Here is a 17618-nt window from a genome sequence, read left to right on the forward strand (position 1 = left end):
TACAAGGAAGAATGACATCAGCCTGTGTATCATTAGTCTGATAACTCTGTGTGTGTGTGAGTGTGAGAGAGAGAGACAAAGTGTGTGTGTGTGTGTGTGTGTGAGCGCGCGCATGTCTGGTGGAGATAAAGTGATCAGTTCTGAGGTTTTCCAGAATTGTCCAGATTTGAGATGTCTTTATTTTTTAGGCTATTTCTGGGCACATGTGTTTTGGTTGGGCCCTGTGGCGCTGCTCCTCAAGGTCACTGCCATCCCTGCCCAGGGTGTGGTGAGGAGGGAGAATGAGCAGGACCTCCCCCGGGGAATTCTCTCCCCATCAATTGCTGGAAATGCATGTTTGACTCCATCCTCAGTGTTTCAAACTTGAAGGGAGGAAAGAAGCGGTTTGCTTGCCTCACGCCGCCCCGCCCCCTTCCCCTCTGGTGCCCAAGGCAGGGAGGGGAGGCGAGGCAGGCGGCTGTGAGGCTGGGGCAGGCTAGTGTCTGCCCACCGGTCTGATTTCCAGACCATCACTCGGGATCAGCCGGACTGACCTCGCTTTGCTGGGGCCGTTCTTTCCACCTTGATTGGGAGCAGGGGCTGCAGAGGCCGGAAGAGGGAGCCTGTGAGTCGCGTTTGCCCCGTGGCTCCTCCAGTCAGGGTTTGGACAGAGGGGAGTGTCCCGGCGGGACTGGGAGGTGTGGGGCCTCGGATACACACATCCTTGGTTCTAGAACCTGTCCCAGGGCCCGGGGGGCCTCGGAGCCTCTGCGTGCGGGTCGCGTTCCCCTCCTGCGGGACCTTTGCGGGCTGAGGGACAGACTCTTCCGATGAAGGGAGTTGACAGCGGAGGCCTCCCTGTCCCCCTCTCACTTTCCCTTCAGAAGCCCTCCCTCCGCCGGCTTTCAGAGGGGAAACTGCAAGGGGAAAGCCAGTTGTGCCCGTTTCTGGAAACTGCACAGGCAGGAAGTGCCGGCGGTGAGGTCCCAGGAGAGGAGGAAGGGGGGTCTGTGCAGAGGTGTGCCGGGTGTGGCAGGGACCTCTGCTCCCCTCGGGAAGGGCGGGCCCTGGGCTAGGATGAAGGCCTGAGAGAGAGACAGTCTTAACTTCCTGTTGCTTCATTACTGTTCTGTCACACCTCCGGGATTTCACAATCAATCAGGGCCTTTCCTACACTGAGTCCCGTTTCTCTGGCCCCAAGCTGCTGTAGGTCACTGGGATGGCGGGTGGGGGTCAGCAGGCAGCCATAAGCCCCCACACTGAGTTTTGTGAAGGTGTTCCAACTTATCTTCTTCACTCGTCACCCCCTGACCCTGGTACGGTCCTTCTTCCATGAGGATATATATTCTCCCTTTTATAAGTCAGATGGCATGACCCAAGGGACAGGCCATCCAGAAAGCCCTCCTTCCACGTAGGAATCTTTGCTTCTTGGAAGGCGAGGTTAAACCCTTCCAGTGACCAAGAGCTCACTCCCTCACAAGGGACCTCATTCCCCTTTAGGATAATTCCATGTGGTAGGAAGTCGTCTTCCTTTGCTTGGGCACCTCGCTGTCTCCTGGAATCTCTCCCCTATTGGTTTGATTTGGCCAAACTTTTGGTATGATCCTTTCTCTACCTAACAGAACTTTAGAAGGTCCAAGGCCTGTTCTAACACATCTTAAGCCTTCTTCTCCAGGTTAAGATGCACCTGCTTCTTTGACCTGTCTTCAGTGGCCTCAGCCTCCTTCCTGTCCGTCCCTCTCTACTGAAGGTCCCTTTGCTGTCCATACCCCCACTCCCTGAGCGCATCAGGGAGCCTGCCATGTCCTGTGTGGCTCCAGGAAAACACCTAACTGGCCAGGACTAGAGGCCACTTCACTCATCCGAGGTGAAGTGACATCCGAGGACCACAGATGAGCTCAGGAGCCCCCAGAAGTCAGGGTCCAGTGGGCCCACTTCCCTATCCTTTCCCCCTGTTCACCTCTGGTGCTCAGTGGACACCGATCCCCAGAAAGGGGACCCAATGATGCTAGAATACACAAGCTGAGCCAGATCCTGACAAGCAGCTGTCCTCCTTTTCCTTGCACAGGCCCAGATTTATCCTCAAGTGCTCAGTCAGCCACGCGCTTGGGCCTCTCCAAGCTGCAAGGCAGCCAAGGGGCACTGACTTTACTAGAAGATCCTGGAGGAACGGCAAGTCACGTTCAAGACAATATTTTAAAATTAAGACAAACATACACCTATTGTGTCGTGGTTTAGTCGCATTAGTCCTATTCAACTCTGCGACCCCATGGACTGTAGCCCACCAGGCTCCTCTGCCCATGGGATTTTCCAGGCGAGAATGCTGGAGTGGGTTGCCATTTCCTTCTCCAGTGTATCTTCCCGACCCAGGGATCGAACCTGGATCTCTTGCATTGTAGGTGGATTCTTTACCAACTTTAGCCAGGAGGGAAGCCCCTTGTGTAACAGAATGCAAAAACGTGAATTTCAGAGCCACAACAGGAGACTTCAGAGGAGTTTTGTACTATGGGGAAGGTTGCTTTAGGCTATTTCTTTAAAATTCAGTTCGCAATCCCCCAACTGGCAGGCCCCCTTGGCTGAGGGGTGTTTAAGTTGGGCAGAAAACTTGGGGAAGTTTCTTGGAGAAACTCCATCTCCTTTCCTATTTGAACGAGGCAAGTGAGGACCAAGGTAGGAAAGTGATTAGCCTGAGGACACACAGCCTGTATCTGGATCTGAAACCCAGATCCGTGTTCTTCCTGTGCTGAGAAATGTTGCATTGCGTTTATAAGAGTGCTTACCACGGGAAGAAAGGGGATCTGAAGACAGAAAAGCAACTCTAGGTTAACCCTTGGTTATACAGAAAATGCAGCTCAAAGATCAATTTTACTCCAAGAGTCGGTGCTCTGGGTTCTGAGTAAGCTTAACCCCATTATATTCCCTTACCTTCTTCAGGGTCTAATGTTCCCTGTTTGGGAGACAGGATCAGGTTAATAAAGAAGAGAAGTCCAGTGCCAGTGCCAGGGAGTAAAAGGAGAAAGGCTGAGATGGAAGTAAGGCCAGCCACAGGTTACTCTGGATGCCAAGCCAGGTGACTGGTAGGACTGTCATGTTAAAATGGTCAGCACCCCTTTCACTTTCCCTTGCTCACACACCAAAGGCTGTATCTGCACATGTGAACACACACATACACACACATACACATACCTCACACTCAGAGTCACAGATACCCACAAGCTTATAGATCCAGCAAAGCCTCACGAATCAAAACTGCAGGGAACCACTGAAGACCTGAGCTCTGGATCCCCCATCAGTTCAAAGATCCATTTTACTCCAAGAGTCTGTGCTCCAGGTTCTGAGTAGAGTTGACCCCACTCAAAGCCCCCACCCCGACACCTGCAAGACAATGCAAAGGGGAATCAATGGAACCAGCGAGTTGAGTACCTGTGGCTTTCTTTTACTTAAAACGCTGTCCCTCACATTATTAAATAAGGGTCAAAGATTTATAATTTTTTTTATAAAGGTGTCTTCAACATTTTTATAAATTTGTGACACCCAATTGTCAAACTCTTGAGCCACAAATGTCTGCACATTGTCTTGTGGCTGTCGCCTCTCACAGAAGTGCAACTCTCAATATAATTTCATCAAGTCAGTTAATACTGTTTAATAAATAGGCCAGAAAATTAGCTGAGAGTTTTTCTTGGCAGGATACGGCGTGCGACCAAAGTTATGGAAGATTGTCCCTTGAATCACTAAGGCAAACCTTGTTGAGCGTCATTTTACATAAAGCAATCACATAAAAAAGTTATAAATAGAAAAACTTCCAAAGTTCTCCCACAGACAGACAGGGAAATCGGAACATCCAAAAGAAAAAAAAAAAAAGGAAACAAAACACAAACATTCCTACGACCCATTTGCTTCAAGTTCTTGATCATACAGTACTCGACATCTTTGGATATTTTACAATGTACAACTCCAAATTGCAGCCAAGAGAAAACAAAACGAACTAACCAGTCGTCTGAAAAATTGAGTTTATAAGAAGTCATTACCTTTACAAAATAAAAACAAAAGCCCCAACACCACTGGATTCTAATTTGTTCATCTTCCCTTGTTTTCTCTTAAAGTTTGGGTCAGCCCCACTCCCTTGACTGAGGAGGGGGTACGTGGGCATGTTGGCTGGTGGGTCCCAGAAGCGAAGGGCAGAGATGGAGACAGGAAGCTGAGAGGCGCTGCCCAGCAGATGACATCCGAGGACCACAGGGTGTCAGCAACAGCTCCCTCTGCTCAAAGGGCCAGAGGTGGTGTGTGGAGGCAGGGGTTTCTTCCAGCGAGTGGGGGAGCTGGGAGAGTGACAGAGTCTGTGGTCTTCTCTGGCCTTTTTGTTTTTTTTTGTGTTTGCTCAGGAAGAAGCCAAGGCAATAGGAAGAGCCGAAGTCTCTGTGCCCACAGCTCCAGGGTTGGGGACACCAACCCTTGCCCACCCGCCCAGATGAACTCGCCTCCCTTCTGGCCTACTGAGAAACAAAAGCAAACTCAGCAAGAAAAGGGGCAGGGCAGGAAAGTGGAGAGATCAGGAAGGCCCCAGCTGTCTTCCTTCTCAGGATGGCTACCCACCGGAAAGCCCGGGTGAGGGGGTGGACAGCCTTCACTCACAGAGCCCTGCACGCCCGTCCTGGAGCCAAGGCTCAGACTCCCCACACCGGACAACCGGCTTCTTCCTCGGGGGGCCAGGGAGGGGCTGTGGGTGTTCAAACACAGCAATGCCAAAGCCCCGAGAAGCCCACAACCGAAAAGCGAACATATACCTGGGTAACTGGGCGCTTTGTTTCTGGGAATCAGATGGAGGGAGGCAACGGCCAGGTGTTGAGAGGTGGCCTGTCTTTCTGTGTTGGCCCCAGGAGTCCTAAAAAACTCCTTATGGCATTGCCGGGGGTATGTGGAGGTGGGGACCATGCTAGGTGGTCGTCTCCGGATGTGCCCCTAGGGGAGGTAGGATTTGGAGTTCCCCGAAGCTGCTTGGGGGCTGTGGACAAGCCACACCCAAGCCCTCTTCCTCTGTCACCCTGTCTAGCATGGCTACATTTCTCACCTGTGCTAATGTAAAGATGGTTGTGATAAAACTAAGTCCAGTAAAATAGTATCACCAGGGGCATTAAGAGTGCAAGCTCCTGCTCTCTTCAGGCTTCTCTTTGGAGGGATGGGCAGATATGAGCATGTGGGTAGGTGGGAAAGGGAAATGAAATCACCAGCCCTCTTTCACAGCAGGGAGAAACTGGGGTACAGAGGGTGAAGAGGTCCAAGGTCACAGGCCAGGGAGGGGAAAATGGGCCTGGATTCCAGGAGCCTCGCTCCTGACTCCAGGAGGCCTCCCAGCCAACAGGGCATCTCCCCTAAGGGTCCTAGGACCACTGGAGACCGGGAAAATGAAGCCATTAGAACCGAGTTAGCAGGGACTCCACTACAGAGCAGTGGGGCCCACAGGCGTGTGTCTCAGGACCCCACCCTCTTCCCTGCTCCATCCGGTCTGCATCTGGCCAAGCCACCTCCCTCCTTCTAGACCCTCACAGCTCCAAGGTGCTTTGGGACACGTGGCCTGGGGCCCCCACTGTGATATGGGCCCCTGTGGATTTCTCTTTGAGGGCAGGGAGAGGCAGCCAGGGAGAGGCCAGGCCTTTTGGGAGAAGACACCCATCTCAGACACCAGCAAAGGGGAGGCAGCTGCCTCAGGAGGCCCGGAAAATACCACTCCTGCTGCTATTTTTTTTTTTTTTCTTTTTCTTTTTTTTTTTTCCTTTTGAAATAAAAAGTTCAGACCCATCGGATGGGGCAGGTGGGCCTGGGAGGGGACGGGGAAGCAGGACCGGGGTGGACAAGGACCAGCCTAATTGTTGGCTTCAGACATGGAGGCCACGTGGTTGAGGCCGGCGAGCCCCGGGAGGCCGGCCAGGCCCGCGGCCCAGGGGTCGGGCAGCGGGAAGTAGGGCCGCGCGGCGGCCACGTTCTCGGCCAGCGCGAAGGCCAGGAGGCCCCCCGCGTTCCGCTCAGCCTCGAGCTGGGCGCGCCCGAACAGCTTCATCTGCGTCTCCTCGAACTGCCGCTCCAGCTCCTGCAGGCTCAGCGCGCCCTTGGGCGCGGCCAGGAAGTGCTTGGCGGGGCTGGGGCCCGGGAGGCACACGGCGGCTCCGCCCAGGTGGCCGCCCACGTCGCCCAGCGCGGGGGGCATCACGAAGGCCGCCTTCTCTGGGGCCGGGCCGCCGGGCCCGAAAAGCAGGCTGGCGGCCCTCCAGGCCGCGGGCTTGCGGCCGCGCCGGGGCCGGGCCATGCGGCAGCTCTGGCGCTTGATGTGGCGGTGCAGGTGGTCAGAGCGCGTGAAGCTCTTGTAGCAGAACTCGCACTGGTAGGGCCTCACGCCCGTGTGGATGCGCATGTGGTTCTTGAGGTCGTAGTTATGCACGAACTTGGCGTTGCAGTGGATGCACAGATAGGGCCGCTCCCCCGTGTGCTTCCTCATGTGGATTTTCAGCTTGTCCTGCCTGCAACACAGAGCCGGAGTCAGTCCCTGCCTGCAACCCCCGGGGCCGCCCCGGCTCTCTGCTGCCCTCCCTCCAGAACCAGCCAAGGCTCCCTACTGCCGTGGTGTCAACGCCCAGGAATGGGACCCCGGCTAGAATTTACCTTCAACTACGACATGGAACAACAGACTGGTTCCAAATAGGAAAAGGAGTACGTCAAGGCTGTATACTGTCACCCCACTTATTTAACTTCTTTGCAGAGTACATCATGAGAAATGCTGGGCTGGAAGAAGCACAAGCTGGAATCAAGATTGCCGGGAGAAATATCAATAACCTCAGATATGCAGATGACACCACCCTTATGGCAGAAAGTGAAGAGGAACTAAAAAGCATCTTGATGAAAGTGAAAGAGGAGAGTGAAAAAGTTGGCTTAAAGCTCAACATTCAGAAAATGAAGATCATGGCATCTGGTCCCAATCACTTCATGGGAAATAGATGGGGAAACAGTGGGAACAGTGTCAGACTTTATTTTTTGGGCTCCAAAATCACTGCAGATGGTGATTGCAGCCATGAAATTAAAAGACACTTACTCCTTGGAAGAAAAGTTATGACCAACCTAGATAGCATATTAAAAAGCAGAGACATTACTTTGCCAACAAAGGTCCGTCTAGTCAAGGCTATGGTTTTTCCAGTAGTAGTCATGTATGGATGTGAGAGTTGGACTGTGAAGAAAGCTGAGTGCCGAAGAATTGATGCTTTTGAACTATGGTGTTAGAGAAGACTCTTGAGAGTCCCTTGGACTGCAAGGAGATCCAACCAGTCCATTCTAAAGGAGATCAGCCCTGGGTGTTCTTTGGAAGAAATGGTGCTAAAGCTGAAACTCCAGTACTTTGGCGACCTCATGCGAAGAGTTGACTCATTGGAAAAGACTCTGATGCTGGGAGGGATTGGGGGCAGGAGGAAAAGGGGACGACAGAGGATGAGATGGCTGGATGGCATCACTGACTGGATGAACGTGAGTCTGGGTGAACTCTGGGAGTTGGTGACGGACAGGGAGGCCTGGCGTGCTGCGATTCATGGGGTCGCAAAGAGTCGGACACGACTGAACGACTGATCTGAACTGAACTGTGTGTGTGTGTGCGCGCGCACCTGCGCGCGCACTAAATCACTTCAGTCGTGTCTGACACTTTGTGACCCTATAGACTGTAGCCTGCCAGGTTCCTCTGTCCAAGGGATTCTCCAGGCAAGAATACTGGAGTGGGTTGCCATTTCCTACTCCAGGAACTCTTCCCCACCTAGGGATCAAACCCTTATCTCTTACATCTCCTGCATTGGCAGGTGGCTTCTTTACCACTGGCACCACCTGGGAAGCCCACCCTCAACTCCTGCACCACTCCAACAGGTGTGGTTCCTCCCCTGGATTAGAGAGTAGAGTGGGAGCTGGGTTCTGAAAGGCCTCTGTCACTCCAGAACACCTTTTAGGAATAAGATCAGAGAGAATGAAGCACCCATTCCATCAACACCTGTCTCACACAATGGAAAATAGACTTTCTGAGGCCATGCTGCTAAGTCATCTCAGTCGTGTCTGACTCTGTGCGACCCCATAGACAGCAGCCCACCAGGCTCCGGTCCCTGGGATTCTCCAGGCAAGAACACTGGAGTGGGTTGCCATTTCCTTCTCCAATGCAGGAAAGTGAAAAGTGAAAGTGAAGTCGCTCAGTCGTATCTGACTCTTAGCGACCCCATGGACTGCAGCCTACCAGGCTCCTCCATCCATGGGATTCTCCAGGCAAGAGTACAGGAGTGGAGTGCCATTGCCTTAGGCCCCCTGAAAGTCAGCAATCTTTCATTGTCTTCCAAGTGGGCAGCCACTTCTGATACTGGATTGCACTTTCAGCTCCGCTCTCTCCAGGCAACGGGGTCTTCCCTCTGGGTTCACCTGGTCCCATCCCAGCCCCTGGGCTGTTGAGACCTGCCTGTCCTCAGCACTAATCTGAAAGTTCCAGATAGCAGGCACACATTGTTCAAGTCTCCAGCGCTGTGGTTTCTTAGCTCCAGCCCTGGGCTCTCCTCTTTGTCTGCAGACAATTCCAGGGTTTACAAAAGAGCCAGGTGCAACAAGAATGCAGCCTAAGCTAGGGCAAAGCTTTGCAGGGTTTAAGTGGTATTATTCAGAGGTAAGCTATGATGTGGCGGGACGCCTCCCATAGGGTGTGTGGGAGCCCCTACTCCAGCTGCAGACCCACCGCTAACTGAGTGACTTTAGGTGAGTAACAACCTCTCTGCACAAGAATTGAACCTCGCATGAGACATCAGTTCCTGGTGTGCAGAGATGATGCACAGAAATTTGGGTTCGTGTTGAGCTGGATTCCACACACCTCCTGGTGGTCTTGAAAGGAGGACTGACATCTCAAGACTGTTCTTATAAAGACTGAATGCCGCCTAAACCAGCTAAAGGAGCCTTTCAGGCTGGCCGAGGTGGAGTCTGTGGAGCCATAACTCTCTTCGGCCTTCTGCACCTTCCTTGACCAGGCCCCTCAGGCCAGGAAGCTGGGTCGTCTCCCACCTCCTCCCTGCAGGTGTGGCTTGGGTGGAGCGTCTGCCTGTCATTTTTGGCTCGGGGTTGATGTTGGAGCAGATGTGGAGTCCAGGCACCCGCCCTAAAATGGCCAGATTTAAACCACACTCAGCAGCAACCCAGGACGCCAGCGGGAGCGGGTTCTGGCCGCCTGGTGTCCCCCCGGCCACTAGAGGTCTCGCTGGCTCTCATTTTTTTCTGACTAGCTCCCCAGGGGCGGAGCAGGAGAGAAAAGGACTTTCATGAGCATGCTGGGGGGGAGCAGGGGAGAAGGATCAGGAGGATGGATCCGTCTCTAGAAGGCAACCGGGCACCTGGGAGGTGAGGGCGGAGAGGGGGGTGGGCAGGGAGGAGGAAGGGAGGGTTGGTATTCTCCACACACCAGAACCCCCACCCCCGGGTCCCTGCCCTGCCCACAACCCACCAGCTGCCCCTCAAGTGCACAGTGAGTACCCTGCTGTGACATCTCATGTGCCCTCCCCCCACCAGCATCCTGCTCTTAGGGTCTCCGTAATCCACATTTCATCCAGGTGATTGGATTTTGGAGCAGGAAGGGGATTTAGCGTCTAGGCTAGTGGGCCTCAAAGGTAATGAGCCATTATCAGGGTTTGATGAAGCACGGAGGGCTGGGCTCCCCTCCCAGACAGCCTGAGTCAGGAGGTCTGTGGGGAGAGAGCAGAGAATTTGCATTTTGAACAAGCTTTCAGATGCCACTGCTGCTGCTGCTGGTCTGAGAACCACCTGCCTAGGTTAATCCTTCACTTGGCTGGGGGGCAAACAGTGGCTCAGGGAGGTGAAGTCCCTAAGGTCACCGGAAGGATAATGACTGAGCTGGGACCAGAAGTGCCCAGGCCTCTGTCCTAAGTCCTGCACTGTGGCCTGTGTGAACATGTTAAGGGCGGGGTGCAAAGTGCTATCTGTACCCCTGGAGTATGCTTGGGACCCCACACTTTCTCGCAGGCTCTGATGAGACACTGATGCTCGGTACTCGGCCAGGCTCACTCACTGGCTGAGAGACTCCATCCTGGAGATTCAGGGCCTGGTGGAGCGTCACCAGTGGGGCTTTAAATACATCCTCTCATTCAGTCCTCACTGCAACCTTATAAGGTCGATTAAAAAAAATTACTATTATATATATTTAATAGTATCGACCCTGAGGGTCACCCTCAAATAGTGGACAATGCAAGTGGTAAATCTTCAAATGTCAAGGGCCTCCTTTAAATATGCACTGCTCTTCTGAGCTTTTCATTACAACATCTAAAATAAATCACATCTCAGTAGCGATTGGCCCAAGTATGTGAGAAGTGCTGAGAAGGTGACTATAACTTTGTCTCATTGAGTGCCTGCTTGGGGCAGGCGAATACACCATCTCAATGACTCTGGAAGGTCATTATTCACAAGCAAGGTGTAGTCAGGACAGGGGGCCCCTATTAGGGGTGTAGGAACCCCTTCCGGCTGCAGATCTTCCACTGACTTGCTGGATGACCTTTAGGCAAGTTACTTAACCTCTCTGTGCAGAGTTGAACCTAGGCCCAGACATGAGTTCCTACTGACCAGGAATCTGGGTTTGCGTGAGCTTAATTCAACACACCTGGATCGATTTCCTCACTTGGATCCCAGTAGAGATGGGGGCTCAGAGAAGTCAAAGAGCTTTCCCAAAGGTACCAGGCAGTGAGGGGCAGAGGGGCCTGGAGGCCTAACTGGGTGGGGTTTGTTTGCAGGCTCTTTGGAGGATTTCCTACGGAGTGTTCCCAGCCTGAGGCCTGTAGGGGCTGCCTCAAAAAGTGCAGCCCAGACAGTCACACCAGGGCATCGGCAGCCAGCCTTCTGTCTCCGGGGCCAGAAGCCTGGGCCAAGCTGTGGAAGCAGCTCGGCCTGGGCAGGAGCCGCTGTCCCCAGGGGAGACTTTTCCTGAGAGCAGTGGGGAGGGGAGTGGACGGAGCTCTTAAGTTAGTCCTGGAAAAAAATTAGCGATCATTTAGTTTACCGGGAGCATGTCTGAATCAGGGGCTGAGTAACCTGCATCGCTAGCCGTATGCTTCCCAGGACCTTGAAAGCACTGATCCAACCTGGCCCATTTCCAGGGAGGGAATGGCTTTCTAAGGTGGCCCAGCCTCCTTATTTCAGTAACGGCCTTTCCACATGGATGTGACGCGCAAATGTGTTGGCTGAGCTGGGCCTCGGCTCAGCACACTCCAAGAACCAGACCAGGTCCTTAGGTGCCCTGGGCCTCAGTTTCCTGACCTCTAAAATGGGAGGCTCAATATGCCTGTTAGTTGCTCAGTTGTATCTGACTCTTTGTGACCTTCATGGATTGTAGCCCATCACACTGGAGTGGGGTGCCATTCCCTTCTCCAGGGGATCATCCTGACCCAGGGATCAAACCTGGGTCTCCTGCATTGCAGGCAGATTCTTTACTGCCTGAGCCACTAGGGAAGACCTTTAGTGTTCTGAGAATGTTTGCATCTGGGTAATGGGCTAATACTGAATCTCTGGCTGGCTGGCTTCATATATCATGACTCTTCTATTCTTGATCTGCTGGCGGAGGCATCATGAGTGAAGCTGGAACGTTCCAGCCTGACTCTCAGCCAGTGAACTCTTAGTCACTTTCCTTCAGAGCTAGGAGTCCGGTGGTTCCCCTTAAAATCTTCCAAGCCCCCAAACCCTGTCAAATGGCCTCTGTGCTAACTCACCCATTAAAATAGCTTTTCAGTCTCCTTACAAGCTCACCCCTTTCAGTTACAAAGGAATAAGATCTGGGGGCCCTTGGTGACTATAGTGAACAGCACTGTATTGTGTAATTGAAAGTTACTAAGAGGATAGATTTTAGATGTCTTCAGCACAAAAAAAGGTAACTAAGTGAGATGGTGGGTGTGTTAACTAACATGACTGTGGGTAATCATTTCACAATATATATGAATATTAAATCCTCACTGTTGTACACCTTAAATATATACAGTGTTAAATGTCAAATATATGTCAATAAAGCTGGAAAAAAGAATCACCCTCTCTCCCTTGCCAGTCCCCTGTCCCTCCTCACGGTACTGCACCCACATACCACACAGACTGCTGCTCCCCTAGTGGGCCCTGCTCCGGCCAGCTTTGCATCTTTGCATCTCTGCCGGCAGGAGCTGGACTGCCGGTGCCCCCAGCTCAGAGCCTGCCATATTATGGGATGGATGCTGGGCAGCCCTGGCTCCTCCCCCTTCTGTGCGTATCTTTGGACACACCACGCCCCATCCTCAGGTTCCCACCAGATGTCCAAGCATAGATGCGCTTCTTCCTTCCCAGCCGTGAGCCCCTCATTCCCGCCCTCCTCTTCCCTGCACCCTCGTCCTTCAGCTCTGCCCTCGCCCTTGCAAACTGCCATGCCCGAAATGCCTACCACTCCTAATCCCCGGGAGCCTTCAAGGTCAAACTTAAGTGCAGTCTTTCATAATACCTTCCCCTGTCCACCCAGGTCTCATTCTTTGCCCTGACCTGCCAAAGCACTTGAACACTGCAGCCCAGGGCAGGTCACTCAAGGAGCAAGGAGGGAGCCACAGAGGACCACGTGTCTGTGTCACCTTCTCCTGCCCTCTAATGGCCACTTACATATGAGCATTGCCTGCCCATCAAGTCCTGAGCTCTAGGGGCCCTGTCTCCCCATCTGCATTCTGTGGCTCCCACTCAGCCACACGGGCGCTCCTGGCCGGCGGGGACGCTTGTCCAGAGGCTGTCCTTGCTGTCTTTGTTTTCCAGGCATGTTATTCCCAGGGCAGGGCCACCGTGTGTGCTGTTTCCTTAGCTGCTCCTCATGCCTGTGGAGCCACCGTCCTGTCCCTGGCTCCCAGGGACCTGTCTTGTTAGGCGCCTAGACAGCAAGATGATGCAGGAAGCAGCAGATTCATGGGCAAGGAGCACTGGCCCCCAGCAGATGTAAAAGAGGGACCCAGGCTCAGGGACAGTCCTGCCAGAACTAATCGTGTGCTCTGGTGGAGGCGTAACTGTGCAGGTGATTATACCCTATCTCACTAATGCCCATGAAGTCAGAGTTTCCATCATTCTTGGGAGGAAGTGGAGGCAAAGAGAAGTGCCGTAATGGGTCCAGGGCTTTCCTGATCTTGGGTGATAAATGGGGTCATAAACCTGGGTGTGAACTTATGGAGCACTTGCTTCAACCCCTCTGTGTTACATGGGGGAACTGAGCCCAGAGAGGGCAGGAGGCTTGGCCAAAGTCACACAGCTAGTCAGAGGCAGATCCAGGCCCTGAAGCTGGAGTTCCTGATCACCGTGCCCTGTCCAAGGGGTTGTAGCCCCTGAGAGACACTGAGCTCTGTGTTCCCTGCCCACCAGACCCTGCTCTCTTCCTCCTCATCCAGCACATGGCCCAGATGGTACCAGAACCTGCTCGGATAAGAACCCACCAGATGCTCTGGAGTTCCACCCAGTGCTGACCACTGAATGTACGGTGGGTGGTCATGGCTATGGCCTGCCAGTGTGGGGCCGCTTCTCAGAACTCCCCAGCCCAAATCTGACACGCTCCTCTCTTGCCCTGTGCCCTGGTCTGCCATCTCGTCCCTTTACCCCGCACGGGAGCCAGCCCAAGTCACATCCGTGCAAGCCCCAGTAGGCATTCCCCCTTCCAACTCCAAGTGCTCCTCTTCGAGAAAGATAAGCCAGAACTTGTGGTCTCATTCCCCTGAGTGAAAGGAAGGGGTCGTGGGTCCTGGAGGCTCCCAGGAAGGAGAACGCTTTCCCAGCACCACCCATCCAGACTTCTTGGTAACCTGATGGTCGGAGAAAAATTCTCTTCCTGCTGCCACTGCTAATGACATTACATTATCTTAATAAGGTCCCCAGAGCTGCCAGGGGTGGGAGAACTAAAAAGAAAATACAGGAAAAGAAAAAAAAAGCAGCAACAGCCAGGATCCTGGCCTTGCCTTGAGAGCCAACAGCTGTCAGGCTACAGGGCAATCAGCAGCTGGCTTGCACTGGGCGTTGGGGTTGGAGGGTAAAAGCCACAGGCTTTATGGGGTGTCCACAGGGGATTTGGTGGAGACTGGGGGAATTGCGGGGCATCAGAGACTGACACTTCAGGGCACAGAGGTTGCCCATCCTTTTCCAGGGCCTCTGTGGGACCTCTGTTGTCATGGGGACTGGTCTCTTTTCAAGTGTTGCAGTTTCTTGACTTCACAGTCGTCGCTCCAGGCACCTGGGAGAGCCAGGCTTCAGACAGGATGCCGGGGGGCTGGGAGGGGACCCTGCCCAGTGATGCTCTCCAGGGGTTCCCTGGACAGGCTGCCTGCACTCAAGGACCCATGTGGCAGGACAGGAGGAACCAAGAGTCTTCCAAAGCCTTCATAGACTCAGGGCCAGGCCCAGTTGGCAGTGATGACTGGGTCTGGGGCAACAAGGAGCGGGAGGGCCCTGCGATGTGGGTGGGCAGGGAAAAGCCCCTCCAAGCACAGCTGCATCCTAGAGGACATGCAGAGAGGACGAATACCTTCCCATCTTCCCTGGCCCACGTATTCCCTACTCCTCAAGGCCCATCCTAGGGCACCTCTGGTGGCCCCTGGAGTCTCGACCTTTGGCCTGGGCTTCCAGATTTTCAGATGAGGGGGGTCAGGGGCATCTTGATCCAGACTGCCTCTGCCCTAAGTCCTGGAGTTCTCTCTCCCAAGTGAGAGCCACGGGACCAGTTTCATCAGGATCTGTCTGTCTCTGCAGCCGGCACAGGCCCCGGCCAGCCTCAGGCAGAAAACGGTGACCTTGGACCAGGCTGGGGGAGTGGACACATAGACTCAGGCACAGACAGAGGGCTTGGAGCCCAGGTGACCGTAGGATGGTCAGAGCTAGGAGGGGGGCCAGCATGGGGCCAGAGATACACACTCTCTTTGAAGCCACTGAGGCCTTTTCTGGGGCACCAGGGTTGTCTCAGAGCTGGGAAAACCAGTGTGGGACAACCGTGGGCCTGGCTGAAATCAGGAACCCAGAGGTGAGGTTCCTGATGCCAAGGAATAGACAACATGCTGGTGGGAGGCCTCAGGCCCTTCTTGGACACCCATAGAATGAGAGCAGCAAGTGGGACCTTAGGGGTGGAAGGGGCTCTGTCGGAAGGCCCTCTGCCATGTTGTGCTGCTGTAGTCATGAGGAATGATGTTCCCATGGGGCGTGAACATGCTGGAAGTGGGCACTGGAGGCCGAAACTCAGAGCCTGAGCCAAAAGGCCACCTTGCGGGGAGACATAGCTCCCAGGAGAGAGGGAAAGTGGGTCAGCATCAAGAAGAGAGGAAAGGAGACCTGGCCAGAGGGCAGAAGCTCAGCTGTAATTAGGCGAAGACTCAGGCCCCAGAAAGGGAAATGATGTCCAAGAGAAGGACAGGAGGGCAGCAGGTCCCGGGTCCCTCTGCCTCTTGGGCTCCAGTCCAGCGAGTGGCTTTGCCTTGCAAGGGAAACTGGGAATTCTGAGTCAAAGAGGCAGCAGCTGCGGCTTTAAGTGGAGCTGGGGAAGGAGGGTGGGGTTACAGCTGGTGGCAGTAAGGAGTCAGCTGCAAAGGAGGTCCCCACGGAAAGGCTGCGAGGGGACTTGGCTATAGCGAGAGTCACAGGCAACCCCAACCTGGACGGCCAGGGTTGACCCCGACCTGGACAGCCAGGGTTGAGGCTCTCTGATGTTTGAAAGGAATCCTACAGGGCAGCTCTGGGAGGAGGCAGGAGGGAAGCAAGGAATCAGTGATTCTGAGGAATGTGATGGGGAGGGGTGTCAGGGGGTGTCCATCATGTCCAGCCACAGCCCACAGTGAGAAATAAGAGTCCCCAACCTCCCCCCACTCCCAGTATCTCTGCTCTGAGGAGGTGCTGGAGGAGGGGGCGGGTCCCAGAACTTTTCTGGTCTTTCTCAGGAGGGCCAGTGCCCAGTGGGAAAAGAGTGAGGGGAGTTGCGGATAGAGGTGGGCATGGAGCTGCTTCAGCTGGAAGCAGGCCTGGGGACCCAGATGGCTGAGCAGGATTAACCTGAATGGAGGCCAGGGCCCCTGGCTGGAGGGCTACTCTGGCCTGGAGGAGCGGTGAGCCTGCCGCCAGCGGGCACAGAGGCCACCCTCAGTGATCAGCAGGAATGTGCTAGGAGGGAGGGTCTGGAATGCGACCCTCCTATGTAACCCCGCATGGAGGCTAGCTAGGCCAGAAGGCCCACGCAGAGGATGTTCTGGTGTCAAGAGGGTGAGAAGTCTGACTGTCTTGACTGACCAAGTTAAAAACTTTCCCTAGGGAAGGCAGGGACTCAGCCCCACATGGCCCTCATGGAAAGCGGACTGTGGGAAAGACCCAGAGGAAAGTGGGGGAGGGAAGGGAGATGGGGACTTGGGGGGTGGGGTGGGGGGAGGGGCAGGATCCCGTGGGGTACCCTCTGATGCAGCACCTCCCACTGAAGTTACAGTCCTGGGTCTCCCCTGCAGGGAGGGGTGTCCCCAGTGTCCACCATCTGCTCAGGGGACAAGCAAAGGAGGTGGAGCCTGGATGGCAGGACTCAGGGGCTGGCTTTTCTGGATCTGACCTGTGAAGACTGTCCACGTCTTAAAGCCATTCCCAAGGGGCTGGGCTTGGAGGCACAGACTGCTAGATGGATGAACTACACTTGAATTTGGACTGGGCTCTTGCTTGTCTTCTTTCTGTTATCCCTGTGCTTTTTTGAAACCTTTCAGGTGTTCTGTGGATCTAAGGTAAATGCAGGGTGGGAGGTGGGAGTGACATCAGAGTGGCAGGGCCTTTAGTGAGGAGTACCTGAGAGGGGGTGAATCTTAGGGACTTTGGGTCTAGCTGCTCTGCAGCAATGAGAGAAGTGAGCACTTGAGGTCAGCACTGTTGGCTGGAAGGGGACACACCCCCAGGTATGGGGGGCCTGCCCTTCTACACCTGGAAATTCTCCATTTATTGTCAGCCTGGAGCAGCTGGGAGAGTGTGCTGGAGTTTCCTTCACAGCAGCAGCTGCGAGGGGACCCAAGGCCACCTTGGAAACAATCAGAGTTGTCCTTTGAAGCAGTCACCGGAAGAGCCTGCAGAGCTGTTTCCACAACTGTCATCTACTCCCTGACCCTCGCTGGCAACCTCAAATAGAGTTTTCAAGCCACCAGAGAGAGCGAGTCTCGTGACTTAGCAGGACTCATCTTGTTTTTCCCCTCAAAGCATTGCCCCTGATTTGATAATCTACCTGATTCAAAACACAGTAGTCTGTCCTCAAAACTGAAGCTTTGGGTCCACTGAGGAAAAGCAAAAGAATGAGCTCCCAGCAATTCCCAGAGCTAAACTGCTAAGAGGACATGGGGTGGCAGCAGCGCCACTGGGGTCAGTGTGGGTTTCTCCAGGTGGGTTCCTTGATGGGGACAGTGGCAGGGTGGGAACAACACCTGGACTAGGAAGTCACCGTCCCAGGGCAGATCCCACCAGGCTCTGTCCACGTCAGAGAGACACACTGAAATGACGAAGCCCTGATGCAGGGCACTCACCAGGACCTTCCCCACCGTGGACATGGCTGTGAGGGTCAGCCTCACATCAGTGACCACCATTGATACCAACAGACCTTATCTCCC

The 17618-nt window shown here is 54.2% G+C and overlaps 1 protein-coding gene across 5 annotated transcripts in view; it reads right to left on the reverse strand.

Annotated features, from left to right (window-relative positions):
- Window positions 1–3972: 3972 nt before the first annotated feature.
- Window positions 3973–17618, reverse strand: part of ZBTB7C (zinc finger and BTB domain containing 7C) — a 153032-nt gene continuing 139386 nt past the window's right edge. For 4 of the 5 annotated variants that reach the window (XM_086373419.1, XM_086373418.1, XM_086373417.1 and 1 more), the window contains one exon: window positions 3973–6491. In XM_086373419.1, the coding sequence (XP_086229545.1) occupies window positions 5840–6491 (652 nt within the window). In that variant the 3' untranslated portion in view covers window positions 3973–5839. The remainder of the gene's footprint in view (window positions 6492–17618) is intronic. The other variant, XM_086373421.1, reaches the window with a different exon arrangement.

The sequence above is a fragment of the Bos grunniens genome, chromosome 24 (assembly GCF_055505025.1).
Source record: "Bos grunniens cultivar Pamir isolate PY7600 chromosome 24, Bosgru_T2T1.0, whole genome shotgun sequence".
Lineage (NCBI taxonomy): Eukaryota > Metazoa > Chordata > Mammalia > Artiodactyla > Bovidae > Bos > Bos grunniens.